A 25,856-nucleotide genomic window follows, 5' to 3' on the forward strand; every position below is an offset into this window, starting at 1 on the left:
CATTATGGAAGAAAATGTACACATTTTGAAAGATTCTAGCACAAGCATGTAAAACTCGCGGCCCACAATGAATATTTTTGCGGCCCAGCCAATATAACAGTGTGTAAGAAACATTTTAATAAAAAAGTTATTATTTAATTTTTACAATATCCTGTTATACATAATTATTAATAACGAACTACAATGTTCGCTAACTGGTTACTATAATCGTGTTGCATTCATTTCCCTTACTCGCCTTACACGTAGGCGCACCATTTCTCTCCACTAATACTAGCAGCGAATATTTTAGCAGCTGATTGCCACGTGTTAGTCTTGGACTGACTTGTTTGGTGTGCGCAACCGGAAATATTTCGCTTTCAGAGAACAAGAAAAATAGGTTTATTTGCATTATGCTTATTAATTTGTGCAGTTACTCAGTGTCTCGTAAGTTAATGTTCAAGAAAAAAGTATTAATTTTTATTAAAATGTTCTATTATTTTATGTTAACAATTACTCATTTATTTTTGCTCTTTGAATAGCATGTCTCTATTGAAATAAACCTACGTTTCTATGAAAATTGAAGCTCTTGTTTTTTTGCAGCCCACATAAAAATTATACCTTGTTTATTTGGCTCATGTTAGCCTTTGTGTTTGACATGCTTGTTCTAGCAGATTGTGGCAAATAGGCAAAGAACAAAATAACCAGGGAAATCATAGGCACCTACCACTACTTTTAGCTTTTGCTCTTAAAAGAATTTTATGCAGTTTGGCTCATTGGATAGAGCGTCGGCCTGTGGACTGAAAGATCCCAGGTTCGATTCCGGTCAAGGGCATGTACCTTGGTTGTGGGCACATCCCCAGTGGGAGGTGTGCAGGAGGCAGCTGATTGATGTTTCTCTCTCATCGATGTTTCTAACTCTCTATCCCTCTCCCTTCCTCTCTGTACAAAATCAATAAAAATATATTTTTTTAAAAAATAATTTTATGCTGGCCCTGGCCAGTATGGCTTAGTTGGTTGAGCATTGTCCCTTGCACGAAAAGGTCACCGGGGTTCAATTCCTGGTCAAGTCAACGATTGTGGGTTTGTCCCTGGTCGGGGTACATATGGGAGGCAGCCAATCGATGTTTCTCCTTCTCCCTTCTTCTCTCTCTAAAAATCAATAAAAAAACGTGTTTTAAAAAAGAATTTTATGCTGGCAACAGTTTATGTGACAAATACGTAATGTTATTGCCCAACTCTTTAGAACACTGCTGTCTTGTAGCAGTGCACAGACATTATATTTGGGAAACCTTAATTCAGACTCAGGTTAGAGACGCTACCTGAGTAAGAAAGGAGGAAATAAAGTTTTTTTCAAATCTCTAAAGCTAGAGATTTGTAAAAAAAAACAAAACCCACAATAATCATCATAGTAAATAATAATAATAAAGGCATATCATATTTCCCTTTTTTTTATTTCTTGGATAAATCTAAGGCCCTTTGTTTCATTCTTAAACACTTTCTAGGTTATGAGAAGTAGCTTCCCACTTTTTCGGTTAACCTTTTAAATAGCATTTTCATTTAGAAGTTTAGAATGGGGATTCTGGAGCCAGAAGACCCTTTGAATTCCAATACTGACTCTGCTACTTAGTACCTTTCATAGTTTGAGCAAGTTACCCTCTTTGTGCCTTAGTTTCCTAGCGTGTAAAAAGGAAATAATAACAGTACCTGTCTTATAAAGATGTTGTGAACAGTAAATAAGTTAATGTATGTAAGCTTGGCACATAGTAAGTACTTAATAAGTGTAAGTATTATTGTGATTACTACTCAAATTAACTTCCCAGTAATTCTTGGGAACAACAATTCTTGCTTTCAATAGACCCTTATTTGTCAGTATAAAAATTTTTTCTATCATGTCATTCATGTCAATAGAGTTAAAAGAAAATGCAAAACTCTGCCTTAGTGTTAGACTCAAAATAGGTCTAATACTATCAAAAACTTAAGAAAAATTTTTAATATAATTTAATAAATTTTATTTTCTTCTGATTATAAAAGTAATGCATGATTATTGATTATAAAGTTATTGTGTATAAAAGTAATGCAAGTAATTGTAGAAAAATTGGAAATTACAGAAGAGAAAATCATATATAACTCTACCATGCAGCAATAATCACTGTCATATTTGAAATGGGAAGGACCTTTGAAATATACATAAAATCCAAGATCCCTGCCCAACCGACGTGGCTCAGTGGTTGAGCGTTGACCTAGGAAGTCACGGTTCTATTCCCGGTCAGGGCACATGCCTGGGCTGTGGGCTCAATCCCCTGTGTGGGGCATGCAGGAGGCAGCCGATCAGTGATTCTCTCTCATCATTGATGTTTCTCTCTCTCTCTCTCTCCCTCTCCCTCTCCCAAATCAATAAAAATATATTAAAAAAAAATATCCAAGATCCCTAATGGAAAGAATAGAGAAATTTCCTAGACTGTAAAAAATACTACAAGCACTGTTAAAAGACAACAACAAACTGAAAAAAAAATTTTTACAACATACATAATAAAGGGCTAATTTCCTGACTGTACCAATGACTCTTATACACCTGTAAGAAAAAGATGAGCCAGGCAATAGAAAAGTAGTTTAACCTTATTTATATTTATAGGCATGCAAATTAAAACATTTATGTTCCAGATTGGCAGAGATTTAAAAGTTGCTAGTATCCAGTATTTTGAATGGTTTGAAGAGGTAGGTGGTGGGTGATTTGGCAATAACTTTGAATGCCTAAAATGTTGAAATTCTACTTGTAGGAATTGATATATTTACACTAGTACATTAAGTTATATATCCAAATATGTTAGTTATAGCATTGTTTGTAAGAAGAAAACTCTAATCAACCTAAATATCAATCCAGGACCTGATATATATTGAAACATCCATTTAAAATGAAGTCGATATACACTGAGTGGCCAGATTATTATGATTTCTGAGTACATGAAATACAGAGTTTATTCTTGTATTATTATTTATTAATTATTGTGTTATTTTCCATATGAACAACTGTAAGCCTACTTTTGCCCCAGCCTGTATAAGAGAATGAGATATTTCAATTTTTCATTTCCAATTTCTTAAATTTTCTTTAACAATGAATATATATTATTTTAAAATAAGACATAAATCCACATTACAAAAAGTAAAAACGCATTCTTGGTAAATATTTTGAAATAACTATAATATTCTGTATCTTAGGGATGTACCGTAATTTTTAATCATTTCCCTGTTTGTGGGCCTATTTGATTGTTTCCCATTTTTCACTATGGTAAATAATAATGTTTGGAAGAAGATTACTGTGAATGTTTCAGATTATTTCTTTAGAATAGATTCCCAGAAATAGAACTCTTGAATTAAAGGGTATGGATATTTGCAAAGGTCTCACTACATGTTGCCAAATTGCTTACCCAAATGATTGTAGCCATTTGCTCCTAACAACAATGTATAAAAGTGCCCAAATAGAACACATTTCTTCAAGATTTCTTATTACATGATTGCTTCAACTATTTAGTTACACTTGTGCCATGAATCTGCTAAGTGAAAAGAGCTGGGCCAGTTTTTAGGTCAGACATTTAAAAAAATTTGTAAACCAAGTTAAAATAGTCCAAAAGGAACTATCCTTGACTATTTTATTTGTTCCCCCCTCCCCTCTCTCTCTCTTTTTTTGTTTTGTTTTGTTTTGTTTTGTTTTGTTAATCCTTACCTGAGGATATTTTTCCATTGATTTTTAGAGAGAGTGGAAAGGAGAAACAGAGAGAAACATCTGTGTGAGAGAGAGACATCGATTGGTTGCCTCCTGCATGCACCCCGACCAGGGCTGGGGAACCTGCAACCAAGAATTGAACCCGAGACCTTTCTGTTTGCAGACCGATTGGCTATTCACTGAGCCAAACTGGCTAGGGCTGTCTCTCTCTTACTACAATTGCCTATAAGCATATATAAAGGAAAGATTAGAAATCCTAATTCTGTGTCTTGAGTTTTTTCATGTTTGTGTGAAGAAGTTTCCAGATTTACATTCTTTATTTCTGTTTTCATAGTTACTATATCTTTTCTCATGCTGTTGAGCATCTTTACCATCATTATTCTGAACTCTGTCTCAGATAAATTTCTTATCTCCTTTTCATTTATCTCCTGGAGACTTCTGTTATTCTTTCATTTGGGGGTTATTTTTCTCCTCATTTTGGGTGCCTGTTTGGGTTTGTACCTATGTAATAGGTAGATCCACTCCAGGTTTACAGATAATAGATCATTTTCATTCTTCCCATGAACTCTGTATAATATGTTCTAAGTTATTTTTTTATCCTTTCCCCTTAATGGTTAATTGTATATCCAACATAGTTCTCCATAAGCTCGTAAATGGACAAGACCATTTTTACATTCATCATTTAGAGAGTAGCACCATGATCTCAGAGCCTACATTGTAGGAGTGATAGAGATTAAGGCGCTAAAAATAAGTTCTGGTTGTGAATTTATTTTACTTTCTCAATTTTCATATGCATCTTTTATTTATTTGTTGATAGATATAGATACTTTTTAAAATCTAGAGTATGTCTTACAATTGATGTCAGCAGAAACTTGCCAGCTACCATGTAGAGTTGAGACTTATTAATGTTTGTCATTGCCTGGGTGTGGGCAAATTTAGCTAAACACAGCATATATCTGCTCATCTACTCGTCACCTCAGATGAGTTAGTTGCATTGGCAGGTCCGCACACTGTTCTTAAAATTTTTGCTGAAGGTTTTCTTTTGTTGTTGTTGTTAATCCTCATCCAAGGATATTTTCCCATTGATTTTTAGAGAGCATGGAAGGTAGAGGGAGAGACAGAGAGAGAAAAACATTAATGTGAAAGGGACACATTGATTGGTTGCCTGCCACATATGCCCTGACCAGGACCGGGGATTGAGCCTGCAACCAAGGTGTATGTGCCCTTGACTGGAATTGAACCCAGGACCCTTCAGTCTACAGGCTGACACACTATTATTGAGTCAAACTGGCTATGGCTAAAGGTTTTCTAACAATGCTTAAAAGGTAGTGATGATTGACACATTTCTCAGACTAAAGTACAGAATTTTAAAGCAAGTAGAAATGGTTATAACTGATTTTTTCATTTTGAAAAGCTGTCACTTAGGCTGCAAACTTCTGTCTGCTGAAAGCTTTCCATGGACATTCGAGTTGATTGATTTACATAATGGTATAATTCATTGAAAGAAAAAATAATAATCAAATGTGAAATACAGGTAAAGCCCCAGTATTCTTCAGTCTGCCTTTGCTTTTGGTCCTAAAAGTGATACAAAGGTAAAAATGAAGAACACAGGTTCTAAGAAGAGTGGTATGTAACATAACATTGTCACTATGAGTCTGTACAGAGCTGCCATGGCTAAAGGTGATTCAGAAGAGCCTTTAACTCACATATGAAGGTTTATATTTAAATGTTGCTTGTGATTCTGAAAAAAGAATATGGTATGGACTGTATGGATTGATATATGATTTTGATGATTACTGAAAAAAAGTTTTTTGTGTATTTTGCTTAAAAGTTATTACTAAGTCAGTGGTTAATCTTCTAATCTTTGGTGTTAATACAATTACAGAATATACTAAATGGAATTTTGGAGATTGTAAAGTCCCTTACTAGATTTCACTTTGGCATAATTTTGTGTCTTGACAAAGTGATATCTCAATTCGTTAGTGTCTACATTAGTTTTATTTTTCGATAAACCATTATAGTCACTTTTAAGGTGTACAACTCAGTGGTTTTTAGTATATTCACAAAGTTTTTCAACTGGAATTTATCTAATTTCAGAATATTTTCATTCCCCCCAAAGTAATCCTAAACTCATTAGTAGTCATTCCCAATTCCTTCTTTCCTTTAATTTTTTCCAACCTGTGATCTACTTTCTGTCTTTATGGATTTGCCTGTTCTGGACATTTCATGTTTTCACTTAGTGTGTTTCCAAAGTTCATCTACTAGTATATTGTAACATGAATCAGTACTTGTTTCTTTTTATTGCTGCATAATATTTTATTTATGGATATACCACATTTTATTTATCCATTAGTTTGTGTATATTTGGATTATTTCTACTTTAAGAATAATGCTGCTCTGAACATCTCATATACAAGTTTTTGTATGGACATCTTTTCAATTCTCTTGGATTTATACCTAGGAATAGAATTATTAAATCATATGGTAGCTCTCTGTTTAACCTTTAAAGGAGCTGGAAAACTTTCAAAGCAGCTGTCCCATTTTATATCCCCATCAACAGTGTATAAGAGTTCTAATTTCTGTACATTCTCATCAACACTTGTTAACATCAGTCTTTTTATTATAGCCATCCTGGTGAGTATAAAGTGGTATCTCATTGTTGCTTTGATTTGCATTTCCTAATGACACAGGGACGTTAATCATCTTTTTGTGTGCTTATTGGTCATTTGTATATCTTCTTTGGAGAAATGTCTATTAAAATCTGCTCATTTTAATAGGGTTCATTATCTTTTTACTTTTGAGTTATAATTTTTTATATATTCTGAATACTAGATCTTTAACATACGTATGATTTGGAGATATTTTCTCCCATTTGAATTATCTTTTCAGTTTCTTGATGGTATCCTTTGAAGCATAAAAGTTTTAATTTTTTTAATATATGTATATTTTTTCTTGATTTCAGAGAGGAAGGAAGAGGGAGAGAGAGAGAGAGATAGAAACATGAATGATGAGAGAGAATCATTGATTGGCTGCCTCCTGCACACCCCCAACTGGGGATCGAGCCCGCAACCTGGGCATGTGCCCTTGACTAGAATTGAACCCTGGACCCTTCAATCTGCAGGCTGACGCTCTACACACTGAGTTAAACCAGCCAGGGCCAAAAGTTTTAAATTTTGATGAAGTCCAATTTATCTGTGTTTTTTTTCTTTTGTTGCCTATCATTGTTGCTGTCATATTTAAACAATTATTACTTAATCTAAGGTCATGGATATTTATGCTTGTTTTTTTCTAAGAGTTTTAGTTACTACATTTATAGTATCTGCATTTTTAGAAAAACAGTTAATCTTGAGTAGGTGATAAGCCAACATAATTTATAGTATAGTGAGATTCAGATGGGGCTAGCTTTGGCCCTTTCTAATTCATTTGTTTAATCGTTTGTAAATCTGGGCTAAATAAGACTTGTTGCTCACTCTGTAGTCTGTAGATGTTTTTCAAGTGTAAAGTGTATCCTACTTTAAAAAAATATTTATTTGGTTTCAACTTTCCAGAAGAAAGGTTTGTAGTTTTATTTCTAAGAAGTGGCTGGCAGATTTAATTATATAGCCTCCATTTCCAGAAGGACAAAAGACAAAGTATCTTAACAGGGAATTACAATGTAGATTTCAGTAGCTGTTTATTGAGCACCTATTCCATTCTAGAAACAGTTTTAAAGTGTGAGGATCTATACTAATAATAGAGGAATATGCAAATTGTCCAGGACACAGTCACAGTAACAGTAACAATCAAACAGCAGGCTGCGTGGGGCGACCAGGCCGTCAGGGGGATTAGTGAGGGACGACCAAATGACTGAACAGCAGGCTGCGTGGGGCAACCAGGTCGGCAGGGAGGTTAGTGAGGGACGACCAAACAACTGAACAGCAGGCTGCGTGGGGCAACCAGGCCTGCTGGGGGGGCAATTGGGGAGACCAGGCCGGCAGAGGGGGGCAGTGAGGGGCGACCAGGCTGGCAGATGGGGGCAGTTGGGAGCGATTAGGCCGACAGGCAGAAGCGGTTAGGGGTGATCAGGCTGGCAGGGGGGGGCAGTTAGGGACGATCAGGCAGGTAGGCAGGTGAGCAGTTAGGAGCCAGCAGTCCTGAATTGTGAGAGGGATGTTCGACTGCCAGTTTAGACCCGGCAGTCGGACATACCCCGAGGGGTCCCGGATTGGAGAGGGTGCAGGCTGGGCTGAGGGGACCTCCCCCATACCCCATGCACGAATTTTGTGTACTGGGCCTCTAGTATGTATAAGGCAGTAATGACAATCCTAGGAACATGGTTTAGACTAATGGTTACATTATCTGAACATGAAGTTCATAGTGTAGTGTACATCCTGTTGTCTAGTAACAGTATTCTTGTGTTTGTGTAACTCTTTTCTTAAAAATTTATTTGGAATGTTAGAAGGGAGAATATTTACCCAAAATATTTGGATAAGAATTTTTTAGAAAATAACTATTGCAAAATCGATTTTGTAACATTCAATTCTCCAAAATAACTTGTAATTTTGTAGAAACAATGACTAAACTAAGAAGTGTTAGGTATAAACCCTTTAATGTAAGCACTTGAGCCAACCTTTATGAGGCACTTGGATTAACCTACTGAACTTGTTCCTGCCTCATGTTCCTTCATCCTTTAATGTTCTTCCTTCTTCAAATGGCTGGATCATTATCAGCACCTCAAATATCTTCCCTGATTTTTCTAAAGTAACCCACTCTGCTCACCTACCTCTGTTTGTATTTTCAGTTACATCAACCTTATTTACTCCTGCATGGATTAAAAATGGCCTCAGAGCCCAGCCAGCGTGGCTCAGTGATTGAGTGTTGACCTATAAACCAGGAAGTCAGGTTCAATTTCCCATCAGGGCTCAGGCCCAGCTTGGGGGCTTGATCCCCAGTGTGGGGCATGCAGAAGGCAGCCACTCGGTGATTCTCTCTCCCTCCCTCTCGCTCTCTCTCTGAAATCAATAAAAATAAAGGCCTCTGATTCTTTGCAGTTTCTCTCATCAGGAGATAGAGTCTGTTTTCCCATCTCTTGAATCTGAGTTTGCTTCGTGACTTGCTTTGATTGGTGAAATGTGGTAACAGTGATATTGTGGGACTTCCAAGCAAGGACTTAAGAGGCCATGGAGCTATGCTGTCACTCTCTAGGAACTACCCAACCTTGTGAATAACCCCAGGCTAATCTCTTTGAGGATGAGATGCCATATGAAGGGGGTGAAGGGTGGGAGAGAGAGATAGAGAGAAGCTTGCAGTCATCCCAAGACATGTAAGGTCATTTAGGACCAGGCAGCCTGCCAACTGATTGTGGATACATGAATGAGCCTAGCCAATACCATGTGGAACAGAATAACTGTCCAGCTGAATCCAATCCATCATACTGTGAGAAAATAAGTGGTTATTTTAATCAAAGTTCCTAAGTTTTGTGATGGGTTATTACACAGCAATAGATCACTGGTTTAATTTTTTCATAGCACTTGGTATCTACAATGACTAATACACATTTATTTGTTTTCTTTACCTATCTTCTATTGTAAATGCTCTGAAACAGTGTCTTGCTCACTGTTATATCCTCAGAATTGGAAAAAAGGGCCTTGAACATAATAAGTTCTCACTAGATACTTAGTGAATGAATGAAAGAATGAATAGATTTATATACAGTAAATTACAAACTATTAGAAATAAAATCTGCTTTACAGGGTTAACTCTGAAAGACTAGACTTCTTGAGTTTTACTCTTACTTCACTTGCTACCTACGAGACCTAGTCTCAGTTATTTAACTTCCGGGTTCCTATGTAAAGATTAAATGAGCTAATCCTTGAAAAGCTATTATGGCATTCATTACCTGGCACATGGTTCAATAAGTTTAAAAGGGAAAAAAACAACCCGGCAACTTTGTGAGTGCATTTAGTTGTCCATGGTCTTTACTTTGTATAAGTAAAAGCATGGTAGTTTTTATGATGTGTTTAGTCTCCTAATTTAAATAACTGACAGTTTACTCTTAGTTTTTTTCAGGTTGGGGTCTTTATTATTTTTGAAGTGATGCTTAGAATCTAAAGTTGAGTGTTTAAATAAAGGCTAAGTTCTCTAACTAAATGAGAAATATATCAACAGTATAGAGAAAATAAAAGACTGATTATATTAGTCAGGATAAGGCTACCAGATGTACCAGTTAATAATGCAGACTTTTTTTAATAGTGTGATTTGATATGTATGCTATTTTGTTGTATTGACAGCAAGCTTCAAAACTTCATATGTCAAAATTTCTGAATGTGTTAACATGATAGATATTTTTACACATAAAAATGTTGAATTTCACGCCAAAAAAAGAGCATTTGTGGGAAGTTTTAATTCATTACTTTATTTTGAAGAAAAGTGCTACTGAAAGTTATCGTATACTTCGGGAAGCTTATGGTGAACATGCTCCATCTCAAGATACTTGAGAATGCTGGTTTAAATGCTTTAAAAATGCTGATTTCGATGTTAAAGACAAAGAACATCCAGGTCAACTGAAAAAGTTTGAAGACCAACAGTTACAAGCATTATTGGACGAAGATGCGTGTCAAACTAAAAAACAACTTGAAGAAAGATTAAACATTGCTCAGCAACAATTTCTGATCATTTACAAGCAATGGGAAAGATTTTAAAGGAAGGAAAATGGGTGCCACATCAACTGAATGAAAGACAAATGGAAAACTGAAAAGTCATTAGTAAAATGTTGCTTCAATGGCACAAAAGTAAGTCTTTTTTGCATCGAATTGTGACTGGTGATGAAAAGTGGATTTATTTTGAGAATCTCAAATGCACAAAATCATGGATTGATCCAGGTCAACCATCAACATCGACTGCAAGGCCAAATTGCTTCGGAAAGAAGACAATGCTCTGCGTTTGGTGGGATCAGGAAGGTGTGGTGTATTATGAGCTTCTAAAACCAGGTGAAACCATTAGTACTGATCACTACTGACAACAAATAATCAATTTTGAACCACATTTTGATTGTAAAACGACCAGAATGGGCCAGAAGACACGACAAAGTAATTTTGCTTCATGATAACGCACCATCACACACTTCAAAACCAGTTAAAGACATGTTAAAAGATCTTGCCTGGGAAGTATTAACCCACCCGCTGTAGTATTCACCAGACCTTGCTCCTTCAGATTACTACTTGTTCCGCTCGATGGCACACTCACTTTCTGAATGGTTTGCCTCAAAACAAGAAAGTTCTATTGGGACCGTATCCACAAATTACCTGAAAGATGGGGGAAATGTGTAGCTAGCGATGGACATTACTTTGAATAAAGCTCTTTCGATGTTTCTCTTGAAATTATTGTGTTTTCTTTGATTACAAAATTCGCATTATTAACCGGTACACCTGGTAGATTATGCTGCAGTAATAAACACAAAATTTTAGTGGCTTAAAACAACAAATTATTTTCTGTTCATGCTACATGTCCATTGTTGGTTGTCTATATCGTCATCATCCTCAGTCTAGAACCCAGAATAACTTTCTAAAATATTGTTAGTCATTATGACAAAGGGAAAGTGGTGAAGCACACACTGACACATAAAGCTTCTGCTCAGATACAATACCCATCACTTCTGCCCATCTTTTATTAGCAGCTAATACAAGTTACATAGCTACCCTGTAGTTAGCAGGGTAGGGAATGCAATTCTACTGTGTCTCTGGAAGGAGAAAGACAATTCATATATTTGAACATCCCTAATGACTACCACACTGAGGTTGGTAATGTCTTGCTTATTACATTGGTGTTATGCAAAGAGCTGAGGTCCAAGAAAACCTCAGCGTATTGCTTGCCAATTTTAAAGAAATAACCTGGAGAACTGGCTATGAAAGACATGGATTTATTAGGTCTTATGTGGGCATGGAGGGGTTGGGGTGGGGAATTGTGGGTGAAGTCTCCACAGCATAGGCTTTTATGTTACAGGGTTATATAGAGTACAGAAAACAAAGCAAATAGGGCATGCAGGATAGATGTGCTCATCTGTGCCCAAGCTGTGTAAGATCAAAACGCAAGCTGCTTACAGTCCCGTCTCAAATACTAGAATAGTTTCTGTTTGGCCATTTCATTTTTTTTTAATCTTCATTGTTGAGGTTATTACAGATGGCTCCCTTTTTTCCCCCCATTGTCTCTCTCCACCTGATTCCCACCCCACCCCAGGACTTCACCACCCTATTGTCTGTGTCCATAGGCAATGCATATATGCATGTAAGATCTTTGGCTAAGTTCTTTTCTGAGAATCGTCAGTCTGTTCCATGTTTCTATGCCTCTGATTCTATGTTATTCACCAGTTTATTGTGTTCATAAGATTTCTTATTTATTTGTTTTGATTTATGGATTTAATAGCTGATAGCTATGTATTTATTGCCATATTAATGTTCATATTTTTTATCTTTTCTTCTTATCTTCCTCCTCCTCCTCCTCATCCTCCTGCTCCTCAAGAATACCCATCAACATTTCATGTAATACTGGTTTGGTGGTGATGAACTCCTTTAGCTTTTTCTTGTCTCTGAAGCTCTTTATCTGACCTTCAATTCTAAGTGAGAGCTTTGCTGGGTAGAGTAATTTTGGTTGTAGGTCCCTGCTATTCATCACTTTGAATGTTTCTTGCCACTCCCTTCTGGCCTACAAAGTTTCTGTTGAGAAATCAGCTTAGAGTCATATAGGTGCTCCCTTGTAGGTAACTAACTGCTTTTCTCTTGCTGCTTTTCAGATTCTCTCTTTGTCTTTAACCCTTGCCATTTTAAGGATGATGTGTCTTAGTGTGGGCCTCTTTGGGTTCCTCTTGTTTGTGATTCTGTATGCTTCCTGGACTTGTAAGTCCATTTCTTTCACCAGGTAGGGGAAGTTTTCTGTCATTATTCCTTCAAATAGGTTTTCAATATCTTGCTCTCTTTCTTCTCCTTCTGGCACCTCCATAATGCAAATGTTGGTATGCTTGAACTTGTCCCAGAGGCTTCTTATACTATCTTCATATTTTTGGATTCTTTTTTCTTTTTGCTGTTCTGATTGGGTGTTTTTTGCTTCCTCATATTCCAAATCGTTGATTTGATTCTCAGAATCCTCTACTCTACTGTTGAATCCCTGTAAATTATTCTTGATTTCAGTTAGTGTATGCTTAATTTCTGACTGGTCCTTTTTCATGTCTTTGACATTCTCACTAAGATCCTTGAAAGTCTCAGGGGAGAAACCAAGATGGTGGCATAGGTAAACACCTAAACTGCTCGCACAACAATTTTAAAACTACAACTAAAAGACAAAACGGACATCATCCAGAACCACAGGAAGGCTGGCTGAGTGGAAGTTCTACAACTAGAAGGAAAGAGAAAAGCACACTGAGACTCAGAGGAGCTGCAGAAGGCAGAGGTACTGAGGCGCGGACAGGGCGGGCGACTGAGTACCCGGCTGGCTTTCTCAAGCGGGAGGAGGACAAAAGCTCCTGATGGCTCTGAACTCCAGTTCCAGGCGAGACTATGGGGACCCAGACTCATTCGGGGAGAAACTGGACTGTCTGGCAGCGGGCGAAACTCGAGGGCGGCTTTCTCTCAGAGGTGCTTGCAGCAATTACTGTGGGACACTGAGACCCAGGGGCCTCTTAGGGCAGGGCTGACAGGAAGCCATTGCTGTCTGCTCCACCTGAGACCCCGCCCCATCCAAGCTGATCACAGGCTTTTGCAAGTCTTGCTCATAAGGGTGTCTCCAGCACAGAAGTTCTCTCAGCATAGACACAGCTGATCCTCACAGCTAATTGGCCTGGAGGTCAATTCCTCCCAGTGATACCAACAACAATCAAGGCTTAACTACAACAGGACTGTGCACACAGCCCACAAAGGGGTGCACCAAGAGTGTCCACCTCAGGTAACTGGGGAGGCTGAGCCACTGGGCCCTATAGGACACCTAGCACACAAAGCCACTCTATCAACTCAGGGAAGCAGCCAAAATGCGGAGACAAAGAAACAGGTTACAAGTGAAAGAAAGGGAGGAACGCAAACGACTGGATATAGAGTTCAAAACCATGGTTATAAGGTTTTTCAAGAATTTCCTAGAAAAGGCCGATAAATTTAGCGAGACCCTCGAGAATATGTAAAAGGACCAACTAGAAATTAAGCATACACTGACTGAAATAAAAAATATTACACAGAGATCCAACAGCAGACTAGAGGATCGCAAGAATCAAGTCAAAGATTTGAAATACAAAGAAGTAAAAAACACCCAACTGGAAAAGCAAAAAGAAAAAAGAATCCAAAAATATGAAGACAGTGTAAGGAGCCTCTGGGACAACTTCAAGTGTACCAATATCAGAATTATGGGGGTGCCAGAAGAAGAGAGAGAGCAAGATACTGAAAACCTATTTGAAGAAATAATGACCGAAAACTTCCCCCACCTGGTGAAAGAAATAGACTTACAAGTCCAGGAAGTGCAGAGAACCCCAAACAAAAGGAATCTAAAGAGGACCACACCAAGACACATCATAATTAAAATGCCAAGAGCAAAACACAAAGAGAGAATATTAAAAGCAGCAAGAGAAAAACAGTTAGTTACCTACAAGGGAGCACCCATATGACTGTCAGCTGATTTCTCAACAGAAACTATGCAGGCCAGACAGGAGTGGCAAGAAATATTCAAAGTGATGAATAGCAAGAACCTACAACCAAGATTACTCTACCCAGCCAAATTATCATTCAGAATTGAAGGTCAGATAAAGAGCTTCACAGATAAGAAAAAGCTAAAGGAGTTCATCACCACCAAACCAGTATTATATGAAATGCTGAAAGGTATTCTTTAAGAAGAGGAATAAGAAGAAAAAGGTAAAGATAAAAATTATGAACAACAGATACATATCTATCAACATGTGAATCTAAAAATCAAGTGAATAAAAAAATCTGATGAACAGAATAAACTGGTGAATATAATAGAATCAGAGGCATAGAAAGGGAGTGGACTGACAACTGTCGGGGGGGAAAGGGGTGTGGGGGGTGTGGAAAGAGACTGGACAAAAATCGTACACCTATGGATGAGGACTGTGGGGTAGGGGTAAGGGCAGAGGGTGGGGTGGGAACCGGGTGGTGGGGAGCTATGAGGAAAAATAGAGGAACAATTGTAATAATCTGAACAATAAAGATTTATTTTAATATATATATATGTATATATATATCTCCTTGAAAGTCTCACTGAGTCCCTTGAAGCTCTCACTAAGATCCTTGAGTAACCTTATAATCATGGTTTGAACTCTGTATCCAGTAGTTGCTTGCTTCAATTTCTTTCATTTGTGACATGTTTCCTTGTCTCCACATTTTGGCTGCTTCCCTGTGTTTGTTTCTATTTATTAGGTAGAGATGCCATGTCTCCTGGAATTGCTATAGTGTCCTTGTGCAGTAGGTGTCCTTTAGGGCCCAGTGGCTGAGCCTCCCCAATCACCTGAGCTGGGCATTCTAAGTGCGCCCCTGTGTGGGTTGTGTACACAATCTTGTAGATGAGCCTTGATTGCTGTTGGCATCATAGGGAGGAATGGACCTCCAGGCCAATTGGCTGTAAGGATCAGCTGCAACTACAGTGGAAGAGCTGCTATGCAGGAGACACCCACATGGAGCAGGACTTGATTCATTGGGGCTTTGGTCCTCTCTGAGTCTGCCCCTTGAATGTATTGTTTGTGGATGTGTAGAGCTGTAACCTGGTATGGTCTGAAGCTGTCCACTGGTTGCACTGGCCCTGAGGGCATCCGGCAGGAGCCTCAGAGAGGTCTGCAGATGGCTGCTTCTTGTATTAGGCTTGTGAAGTGTCCAGGGGAGGCCCACCTTTGAAGCAAGGCAGGTTGGTGCTAGTGCCTGGTGTTGGGCCTTTTATTGATAGGTTTGGGGCACACTGACATCAGCTACTGCTTGTTTGAGAGATTTTAGCAAAATCTGAAGTCTGAGGGATCTAGTCTAAGTTCATGCACCAGCCCTTTGGGAGGCACACCGGTGTCTCCAGCCGTTTCTGTGTCACTCAGCCATAATCCCCATTGGTTTTTACAGCCCAAAGTTACAGGGACTTCTCTTTCCAGCTCTGGAAGCCTGGGCTGGGGGCCTGGTGTAGGGCTGGGACCCCTTGCTCTCACAGAGTGTGGGGAGGCTTTGCAGCTTAGATATCCCTCCAGATTAAAATAAGGGCACTCGTGGGTATTGTACCAGCCTGTTCCACGCCTTCGCCCCTCTTGATGGTCTTGATGTGCTTTCTTCTTTACTTCTCTAGTTATAGGACTTCCATTCAGCCAGCTTTCAAGTGGTTCTGAATCATGGTTGTTTTGTATTTTAGTTGTAATTTTAATGTGGTTGTGGGAGGTGGTACCAGCATTTACCTCCTGTTTGACCATTTCTTGAGCAAGGAGCTGTCCAGGCTCCCAAGGTCCCACAGCACTCATACAGATGGCCTTTATTATATTCTTATATTCCCACAGGGTGGAAGGGAGAATTGAATTTGGGAAGGGGCCCATCTTCTCACATACCACACAATTGGTCACATATAGCCCAGGAACATAAATGAATTTCAACATGGCAATGCATATTATCTTTGCCTGAGTTCATTTTTTCAATATCAAATTCCTTACCTGCTGTTTTGTGTGGAAAGAACGATGCTTTGTTGATTATTTTTTCTAGAATTAGCAGATAGGAATTCTAAAGTCTTTGTGATTCATCCTTTATACATATCTTCACAGCTTTCATTTTAAGATGGGTTTTTCTTTTGAGCCACTAAGTCATCATTAATAAATGGTGATGTGAGATTGCCTTGAGGGGACAGAGACAACACACTAACCTTTCACCTAGAAAACAAAAGGATATAATGTGGAAAGCTACTTATCCTGCATTTTCTCTCTCATTATCACTCGCTGCCTCTCCCTCCTCCTCACTCTCACTCCACCCTACCATGTCATGATTCATTCCTAATGTGTTTGTTCTTTGTTCCTCCAGTTTGCATTTTGGACTTTCAGTTGTTCATAAGTTCATCTTGTAGATGGTATATTTGGGGAAAGTACATCATTTTAGTTAATCTTCCTGGCTGTTAAAAACTTTGCTTCCTATTTTTGTAGATAACTGAGAATAAGTTAAAATGATTTCACAGGATGAAAACTTATAATGTAATTTAAAAGAATTATGGCCAGACATCAGCACTGAATGCTTTCCTTCTTACAGCATGCTTGGGCCATTGAATAGAAAGTAGTTTGGTGGAAACACTGCAGAATTTGTTTTGATTGCCATCTTTTAGTTGGTTTTACCACAGTGAGAGGAAAATGCAGGCAAGGGCATTAGCTATTAAAGGTCATTTTGGCAGTAGCATTTACTTGGCAGTGAGTTTTCATTTTTCCCTACCACTCAAGTTATTTTATTTCTTTCTGTTGATTTACATAACCGCTTGTAAATGTTCCAATAACATAAAGAACCTAAGGTACAATAAAGTATGCTCAATGTTTTTGTGTGTATAATTCTGGGCATGTTTTTTGCCCCAAGTTGTAAATGTGTTGTGGAGTTTGACACTAACTGTTTGAAATTATGTTTTGGTAATGTTTAAGTAGCAAGGAAACTCATGAATACCTTATTGTGTTTGCAGTGGCAAATTTTAGATTAAGTATTGAAGTGGAATTTTTATTATACCTCCTTAATTTTTAAATTTTTCATATAATTGTTCCTCCTGTTCTCTTAAGGAATGGTTTTAGAGATAGAAAGTCTTTTTCATTGGGTCTCAAAACTTGAGTGTCATGCCAATACTGAACTCAAGTTCAGCTGCCTGCTGCTTGGGGGGCCAATACTTGAGACAGGTGCTGATGTAAGGAAAAATGGTTTATTCGAGTGTCAGCAGCCTGAGAAGATGGGGGATTCCTGTCCTAAAGATCATCTTTTTTTTTCTTTTTTTTAATTTCAGAGAGGAAGGGAGAGGAAGGGAAACAGAAACATTGATGAGAGAGAATCGTTGATTGGCTGCCTCCTACGTACCCCCTACTGGGAATCGAACCCACAACCCTGGTGTGTGCCCTGACCTGGAATCTAATGGTAACCTCCTGGTTCATAGATTGATGCTCAACCACTGAGCAACACCAGCCGGGCTTAAAGACCATCTTAATGTCTCAGTGCAGACAGGGGTTTTTATTAGGAGGGAGAGGGGAAGCAGAACAAAGAAATCAGGTGGAAAGGGGTTGAAAGTTCTACGTGTAAGTCAACACACTATTCTGATGATTATCTTGAGGTCTGGTTTTTAAATATATTTTATTTATTTTTTTTACAGAGAGGAAGGGAGAAGGATAGAGAGTTAGAAACATCAATGAGAGAGAAACATCGATCAGCTGCCTCCTGCACACTCCCTACTGGGTATGTGCCTGCAACCAAGGTACATGCCCTTGACCGGAATCGAACCTGGGACCCTTGAGTCTGCAGGCCAACGCTCTATTCACTGAGCCAAACCGGTTAGGGCGAGGTCTGGTTTTTGTTTAGCAAGTCTCCTGGAGATGAGATGTCCAGTTGCTGGAGTGAGCTCCCTTTGAACTTAGTTCCTGGAACACTTTCACAAGTATGCTGTTTATCTATGGGTTACATGTTAGTTAACAATTCATCTTTTGCAAAAACACTTTTAACAGAAACAATATTAGAAGAATAGAAGGTTGGGTTATAATACTGCTATATTGCCTTCAAAGAACATACTGCCCTATGTCTGCTCTGAGAATGTATTTGAGTAATATTTATCTCTATTGTTATTTTCCCAGTTTATTTTCATAAGTTTTGTGATTACTAATGATTGGAGATTGCTTCCAAACATTTTCTTAATTTTAGTCAACTGGTTAGCAATAGTTTCTTCCCAATGGAAATTAAAGAGTAGTTTTTTTCTGTGTTTTTAAGGATAGGAATTACAGAACAATTACTAATCCAATTGTTTATGGATTAAACTCTAATCTAGGAAATTACCTTATTTTTTATTTTATACAGTTGCATATTTTTACAGCTACTTATTACATTTCTTTTTTAAAACCTCATATTTTTAAATATAAGACAATTCAAAATAATTTTTAATATTATAAATTTACTAATGTTTCTGTTATAGAATATTGATTCTCAAACTTGAATTTGCTTTAGAATTACCTGGAGGGCTTGCTAAACCACATTTCTAGCCCACACCCAGAGTTCCTGATTCAGAAGGTCTGGGGTGGGGCTAAAAATTTACATTTCTAAGAAGTTCCTAGTTAATGCTAATGCTGCTGGTTTGAGGACTATATTTTGAGAACCACTGTTACATAAAAACAGTTTCCCAGAAGTGCACTCATACTGCTTTGCAAAAACAATCAATTGTAGAAGTCAAATACTCAAAATCATTAGAAGTCTTAGTGCTTCTTAGATTGGGAATTTGTTTTTTAAACTAAACAAATGAAACTCATTTTAAGGTACTGAAACTTGGTCCTAAGAATAATATATTTCTTCCACTTTCAAAATAGAAGTTTATCATGTTTCCATAACCAGCAGTTATCAAGTAGTTATATTAGCATTATATTAAATAGAGTATGACTTTTCTTTTAAAAATATTTTTTTATTGATTTCAGTAGGAAGGGAGAGGGAGAGAGAGGTAGAAACACCAATGATGAGAGAATGAGAGGTAATTATTGATTGCCTCCTGCACACCCCCTACTGGGGATCGAGCCCCAAACCCGAGTATGTGCCCTGACCTGGAATCAAACCATGACCTCTGGATTCATAGGCCGATGCTCAACCACTGAGCCACACCAGCCAGGCTAGAGTATGACTTTTTAAAGTATGGTTCTACTGGTTAGAGCATCATCTCATTCACCAAAAAGGTTGCAGGTTCAGTCCCCGGTCAAGGCATATACCTAGGTTGCAGGTTCTATCCCAGGTTGGGGTGTGTACAGGAGGCAACTGATCAATATTTCTCTCTCATATCAATGTTTCTCTCTCTCTCTCTCTCTCTCTCTCTCTCTGCCCCCCCCCCCTTTCTTTCTCTCTCTAAAATCAATAAACTTATTCTTGGATGAGGATAATAATAATGATGACAATAAATTTGTTAACTATCCAAAAGAGAATGTGCTAACCGGGGAAACCTGAAACTGAAAGTAATTATATGCATTGTCAAACCAATGCAATTGCATGTTTCTCTCTAGAACATCTGAAATAATCACCCAAATACATCAGGATTAGTATGTATTCATAAGCCTAAGATTTTTAAAAAATCAGTGGAAATCATACAATTGGACGGTGTCTTAAGGCAGTTAATCTGGTAGCAACATTTAAGTACTATTTCATTAGGGCTTAAGAAGGGCTGATACAAGTTCTCTATAAACTTATTACATGGTGGGGACAAAAGTAGATTTCATCTTTGCTCCTTATATTTAAAAGAGTTATATATGGCTAGTCAAGGGTAATCTAAGAGACTTGGGGAAATAAATAGGCATTAGTGGATGCCAGTCAAGAATGCCAATAGGTCTTTTTTCCAGTCACTATTCATCTTTCATAACATGATAACTCAGGGAAGTCACCTTGCCCTAGGTCAAATAGTGCCAAACTGAGTAGGTACTTCCTTCCATCCATGCGCCTTTCTACCTACTCCACCTACATGACACATTGTAGGAGTTCTGTTTTGTCATGTGACTGCTGGAAAAGTCTATACCACTTAAAATTATTCTTACTGCTAATGCAGTGAATGATCAACTGTCACATAGGTGGGTTTTCAGTGATGTGATCAAGGGAATAAGTAGAAAGATGAAGGCAAAGTTGCTATAGTGAATTTGGCCTCATATAACTTTCTTTCTAAATATCTCCAAAAGGTACACTTTGCATAATGTTTGAATCAAGATTTCCCCAATTGCATTAGTCAAGTGTCCGATATCTTAGAGCAGAAATGTTAGGAACAGAGCGTTGCCAAGCTCCCATACCTGTTTTCTCTGGCAAAATCTTAATAGCATGTTGATTCTCCTCTTGATGTGTCACTGATAATGTTTGTGTGATAACTATTTGAGGTGTGGTGAGATTGTCTTTGTGAATCATTATTGTGTGTGCCTTGCTTCTATGACAGTGTTTTAAAACATACTTCTCAAGAACGTGGTAGGTAGAGACTACCTATTCTATCCTATATAATAAAAGCCTAACGTGCAAATTGTTCGACCAGGACTTCAACCACTCGCTATGACGTGCGCTGACCACTAGGGGGGTGCACGGAACATGGCAGGCGTTGGTGACACGGCGCTGGCAGCAGGCTGCAGTGAAGGCGCTGCCAGGCCTAATGGGCCCTGACGGGAGCAGGACTGTGGCGGGATGGTGGTGGAGCAGGTGAGCTGGCGGCGCCAGGCCAAGGTGGGTGTGAGTGGGGGCCCAATCGCCCCGCCTATCGCCCTGCAGATAGCGACCAGGGGCAGAGGGCGGGGTCGCCTCCTAGCTCCCAGGAGCTGAGGAAGCTGGGTAGGGGGTCCGGCCCCAATCGATCACCCCGCAGGCAGGATGGGGAGCAGGTGAGAGGGCAGCGCCAGGCCACAGTGGGGTGCCAGGCAGGGCTGCGAGGCTGGGGGCGCGAGCTGGGGCCTGATCCCCTCAGGCCACCCCGAGGGACCATACCTGTGCACTGGGCCTCTAGTGAAAATATAATACCCAATTAAACAATATTTGTTTAAATATTTTAAAAAATATTTGTTAAGTCTACAAGGTAAGCAACAATTCCAGAGTGAATAGTAAATTTACTTAAACATGTTTTTGAAGATATATAAATTACTTTTTCTTAATTTTACTACAATGGTAACACCTTACTAAAGTTTTGATTAACATTTATTTTAAAATACTTTTTTTTTCTGTTAAAATATTTTCTATTCCAGACTTTTCACTATTGTAAAGGATGATTTTTCTCCCAGTTAAATACAGTTAAGATTAATTGATTCAAATCTTAGGTGTTTATTGCAATGTTTCATCTAGACATGGTGGGGTTTTTTTTCTAGATAGTATTGGGAAGGATATATAGTATTCACCTCCAAAGTAGATATTTTTTTCCCCTGGCAATTCCTTCTAACTTTATTTTTTTTTAAATTTAATAAATCTTTATTGTTCAGATTATTACAATTGTTTCTCCTTTTCCCCCCCATAGTTCCCCTCCACCCGGTTCCCACCCCACCCTCTGCCTCTACGTCCCCGCCACTGTCCGCATCCATAGGTGTATGATTTTTGTCCAGTCTCTTCCTGCACCCCCCATTCCCCTTTCCCCCTGAGAATTAACATTCCACTCCCTTTCTATGCCCCTGATTCTATTATATTCACCAGTTTATTCTGTTCCTCAGATTTTTAATTCACTTGATTTTTAGGTTCACTTGTTGATATATATTTGTTGTTGATAATTTTTATCTACTTTTTTCTTCTTTCTCTTCTTAAAGAATACCTTTCAGCATTTCATATAACACTGGTTTGGTGGTGATGAACTCCTTTAGCTTTTCCTTATCTGTGAAGCTCTTTATCTGACCTTGCATTCTGAATGATAGCTTTGCTGGGTAGAGTAATCTTGGTTGTAGGTTCTTGCTATTCATCACTTTGAATATTTCTTGCCACTCCCGTCTGGCCTCCATAGTTTCTGTTGAGAAATCAGCTGACAGTCATATGGGTGCTCCCTTGTAGGTAACTAACTGTTTTTCTCTTGCTGCTTTTAATATTCTCTCTTTGTCTTTTGCTCTTGGCATTTTAATTATGATGTGTCTTGGTGTGGTCCTCTTTGGATTCCTTTTGTTTGGGGTTCTGTGTGCTTCCTGGACTTGTAGTTGGTCCTTTTTCATATCTTCAAGGGTCTCGCTAAATTTATCGGCCTTTTCTAGGATATTCTTGAAAAGCCTTATAACCGTGGTTTTGAATTCTATATCCAGTCGTTTGTTTTCCTCCATTTCTTTCGTTTGTGATCTGTTTCTTTGTCTCCGCATTTTCGCTGCTTCCCTGAGTTGTTAGGGTAGCTTTGTGTGCTATTTTTCCTATATGGCCCAGTGGGTCGGCCTCCCCAGTTAACCTGAGGCGGACACTCTTGGTGCACCCCTTTGGGGACTGTGTGTACAGCCTTGTTGTAGTTAAGTCTTGATTGTTGTTGGTATCACTGGGAGGAATTGACCTCCAGGCCAGTTGGCTATGAGGATCAGTTGTGTCTATGCTGGGAGAAGTTCGGTGCTGGAGACAGCCTTATAGGATTAGACTTGCAAAATTGCAAAAGCCTCTGTGCTCAGCTTGGATGGGGCGGAGTCTCAGGGCGGAGCAGACAGTCTTGGCTTCCCATCAGCCCTGCCCTTGCGCGCGTGCCTCCAGACCTCTGTCTCCCGCGGCTCCCCTGAATTTCCGCCTGAAAGTCCAGATTCCCCCCATAAGAGCGTGGGTCCCCAGGGGCTCGCTCGGAACTGGTGTTCAGTGCAGTCGGTACTAGGGTTCAGTGCAGTCAGGAGCTTCCGACTCCCTTCTGCTAGGGAATGCCTGCGGCAACCTCCGCATTCAGTCTTCTCTGCGAGCATTCATGCGCCCGTGCGCCTCCAAACCCCTTCCCACTGCGGCTCCCCCCTCCGAGTGCCTTTTTCTCTACCTGACAGTCCAGACTCCCCCTGTATGACCCTGGGTCCATGGGGTTTCGCCTGGAACTGGGGTTCAGTGCAGTCGGAACTGGGGTTCAGTGCAGTCAGGGGCTTCCTTCCCCCTCTCGCCAGAGATAGCCAGGCACTCAGCCGCCCTTCCTCTCTGCACGTGTCTCCATACCTCAGCCCTTGCCCCTCCTCTGATTCTCCGTGAGCTTTCCTCTTTCCTTCTAGATATAGAATTTCCACTCAGCCAGCCTTCCTTTGGTTCTGGATGATGTCCATTTTGTCTTTTAGTTGTAGTTTTGAAATTGTTGTGCGAGGCAGCAGTTTAGGTGCTTACCTACGCCGCTATCTTGGTTTCTCCCCCTAGATATTTTTTATTTATAGATTTTTTTCTGCCACTCTTTTTTCTGTAAGAGATGTTAAGATGGTTATCATAATATACACAATGTAGAAAATAAAATTTAAACTAAGTTAAAATAAGAAAAGAGCACAAATGAAATTAGAAATCAACTACAGTAACAACACTCAAAAACATTCAGAGAAATGGAGGCGATAGCATGTTATTAAACAATGAATGGGTTACCAACCAGATCAAGAAAGAAATAAAAAACTTTCTAGAAACAAATGAAAATGAACACACAACAACCCAAAATCTCTGGAACACTGTAAAAGCAGTCCTGAGAGGGAAGTTCATAGCACTACAGGCATACCTAAAAAAAACAACAACAAAAATCAGAAATAGCCCTCTCTGTCTTCTCTGCACTGGGAGCAGCTCCCCTCATCCCCTGAAAATGTATGCCCGCACCAAGTTTTTCTCCACCCCCTCCTTGGTCAGGAGCACCTCTCAGCTGAGCTGGTCAGTGTCTGCAGTGGTGCTGAACCCACCAGAGACACTGACAGATGAGAGCCTCAGCAGCTTGGCAGCCCCACGTCCCCTGACCTGGCTTATTTCTAGCCGCAGCTTCCAAACCAGTGCCATTTCAAGGGACAACGACACAGCAGCCAAGTTCATTGGGGCTGGGGCTGCAACAGTAGGGGTGGCAGGCTCTGGGGCTGGAATTGGGACTGTGTTTGGGAGCCTCATCATTGGTTATGCCAGCAACCCTTCTCTGAAGCAACAGCTCTTCTCCTATGCCATTCTGGGCTTTGCCCTCTCAGAGGCCATGGGGCTCTTTTGCCTGATGGTGGCCTTTCTCATCCTCTTCGCCATGTGAAGGAGCTGTCTCCACCTCCCATAGTTCTTTTTCCCGTGTCTTGTCTGCCCTCTATGTTCCTTTTCCTATACCTCCCTAGGCAGCCTGGGGAAAGTGGTTGGCTCAGGGTTTGACAAAAGGAAGACAAATAAATACTGTATTAATAAGAAAAAAAGAAAGAAAGAAAAATCAGAAATAAAATATTTAACCCTACAATTTAAAGGATTATAAAGAGAGCAATAAGAAAAGTGCAGAGTGAGCAGAAGGAAGGAAATAATAAAGATTAGAGCAGAAATAAATAACATAGAGACTAAAAATAAAAATACAAAAAAATCAATGAAACCAAGAGCTGATTAATTGACAGGATAAACAAAATTGGTAAACCATTAGCCAGACTCATCAAGAAACAGAGAGGACCCAAATAAAATCAGAAACAAAAGTGGAGAAATAACCACTGACACCACAGAAATAAAATGATTGTAAGAAAATACTATGAACAACTATATGACAACAAGCTGGACAATGTGGATGAAATAGACATATTCCTAGTAAACTACCATCTCCCAAATCTGAATCAGGAAGAATCAAAACTGAATGGGCCAATAACAACTGATGAAATAGAAGCAGTAATAAAAATAAGTCCCCCCAAACAGAAGCCCAGATCCGGATGGCTTCACAGGGGAGTTTTTCCAAACATTCAAAGAAGAATTAATACCTATACTCCTCAAACTATTTCAGAAAATCCAAGAGGAAGGAACACTTCCAAACTCTTTTTATGAGGCCAGCATTATCCTAATTCCAAAACCAGATAAAGACACTACAAAGAAAAAGAATTACAGGCCAATATCCCTGATAAACATAGATGCTAAAATCCTCAAAATATTAGCAAATCGCATCCAGCAATATATTAAAAAGATCATACACCATGATCAAATGGGATTTATTCCAGGGATGCAAGACTGTTACAATATTTGCAAATCAATAAATGCAATACATCATATAAACAATTTGAAAGACAAAAATCACATGATCGTATCAATTGATGCAGAAAAAGCATTTGACAAAATCCAATACCATTTTTGATAAAAATTCCCAGCAAAGTGGGAAGAGAGGGAGCATATCTCAACATGATTAAGGCCATTTATGACAAACCTACAGGCAACATCATACTCAATGGGCAAAACCTAAAACCATTTCCCCTAAGCACAGAAACAAAACAGGGATGCCCACTTTCACCACTCCTGTTTGACATAGTACTAGAAGTGCTAGCCATAGCAATCAGATAAGAAGAAATAGAAGGTACCCAAATTGGAAAAGAAGAAGTAAAACTGTTATTATTTGCAGATGACATGATATT

The 25,856-nt window shown here is 39.0% G+C and overlaps 2 protein-coding genes across 4 annotated transcripts in view; both read left to right on the forward strand.

Annotated features, from left to right (window-relative positions):
* Positions 1–25,856, forward strand: part of PRORP (protein only RNase P catalytic subunit) — a 168,263-nt gene that overhangs the window by 73,172 nt on the left and 69,235 nt on the right. The gene's annotated exons all lie outside the window — the stretch shown is intronic.
* Positions 24,098–24,549, forward strand: LOC308238177 (ATP synthase F(0) complex subunit C2, mitochondrial-like; the record flags this gene model as incomplete). The annotated part of the gene is made up of 1 exon (XM_080649855.1): positions 24,098–24,549. One exon carries the CDS (start codon positions 24,098–24,100, stop codon positions 24,518–24,520), a length of 423 nt encoding a protein of 140 aa, XP_080505981.1. The 3' UTR covers positions 24,521–24,549.

This window comes from Plecotus auritus, assembly GCF_963455305.1.
Source record: "Plecotus auritus genome assembly, chromosome: 1".
Classification (NCBI taxonomy): Eukaryota; Metazoa; Chordata; class Mammalia; order Chiroptera; family Vespertilionidae; genus Plecotus; species Plecotus auritus.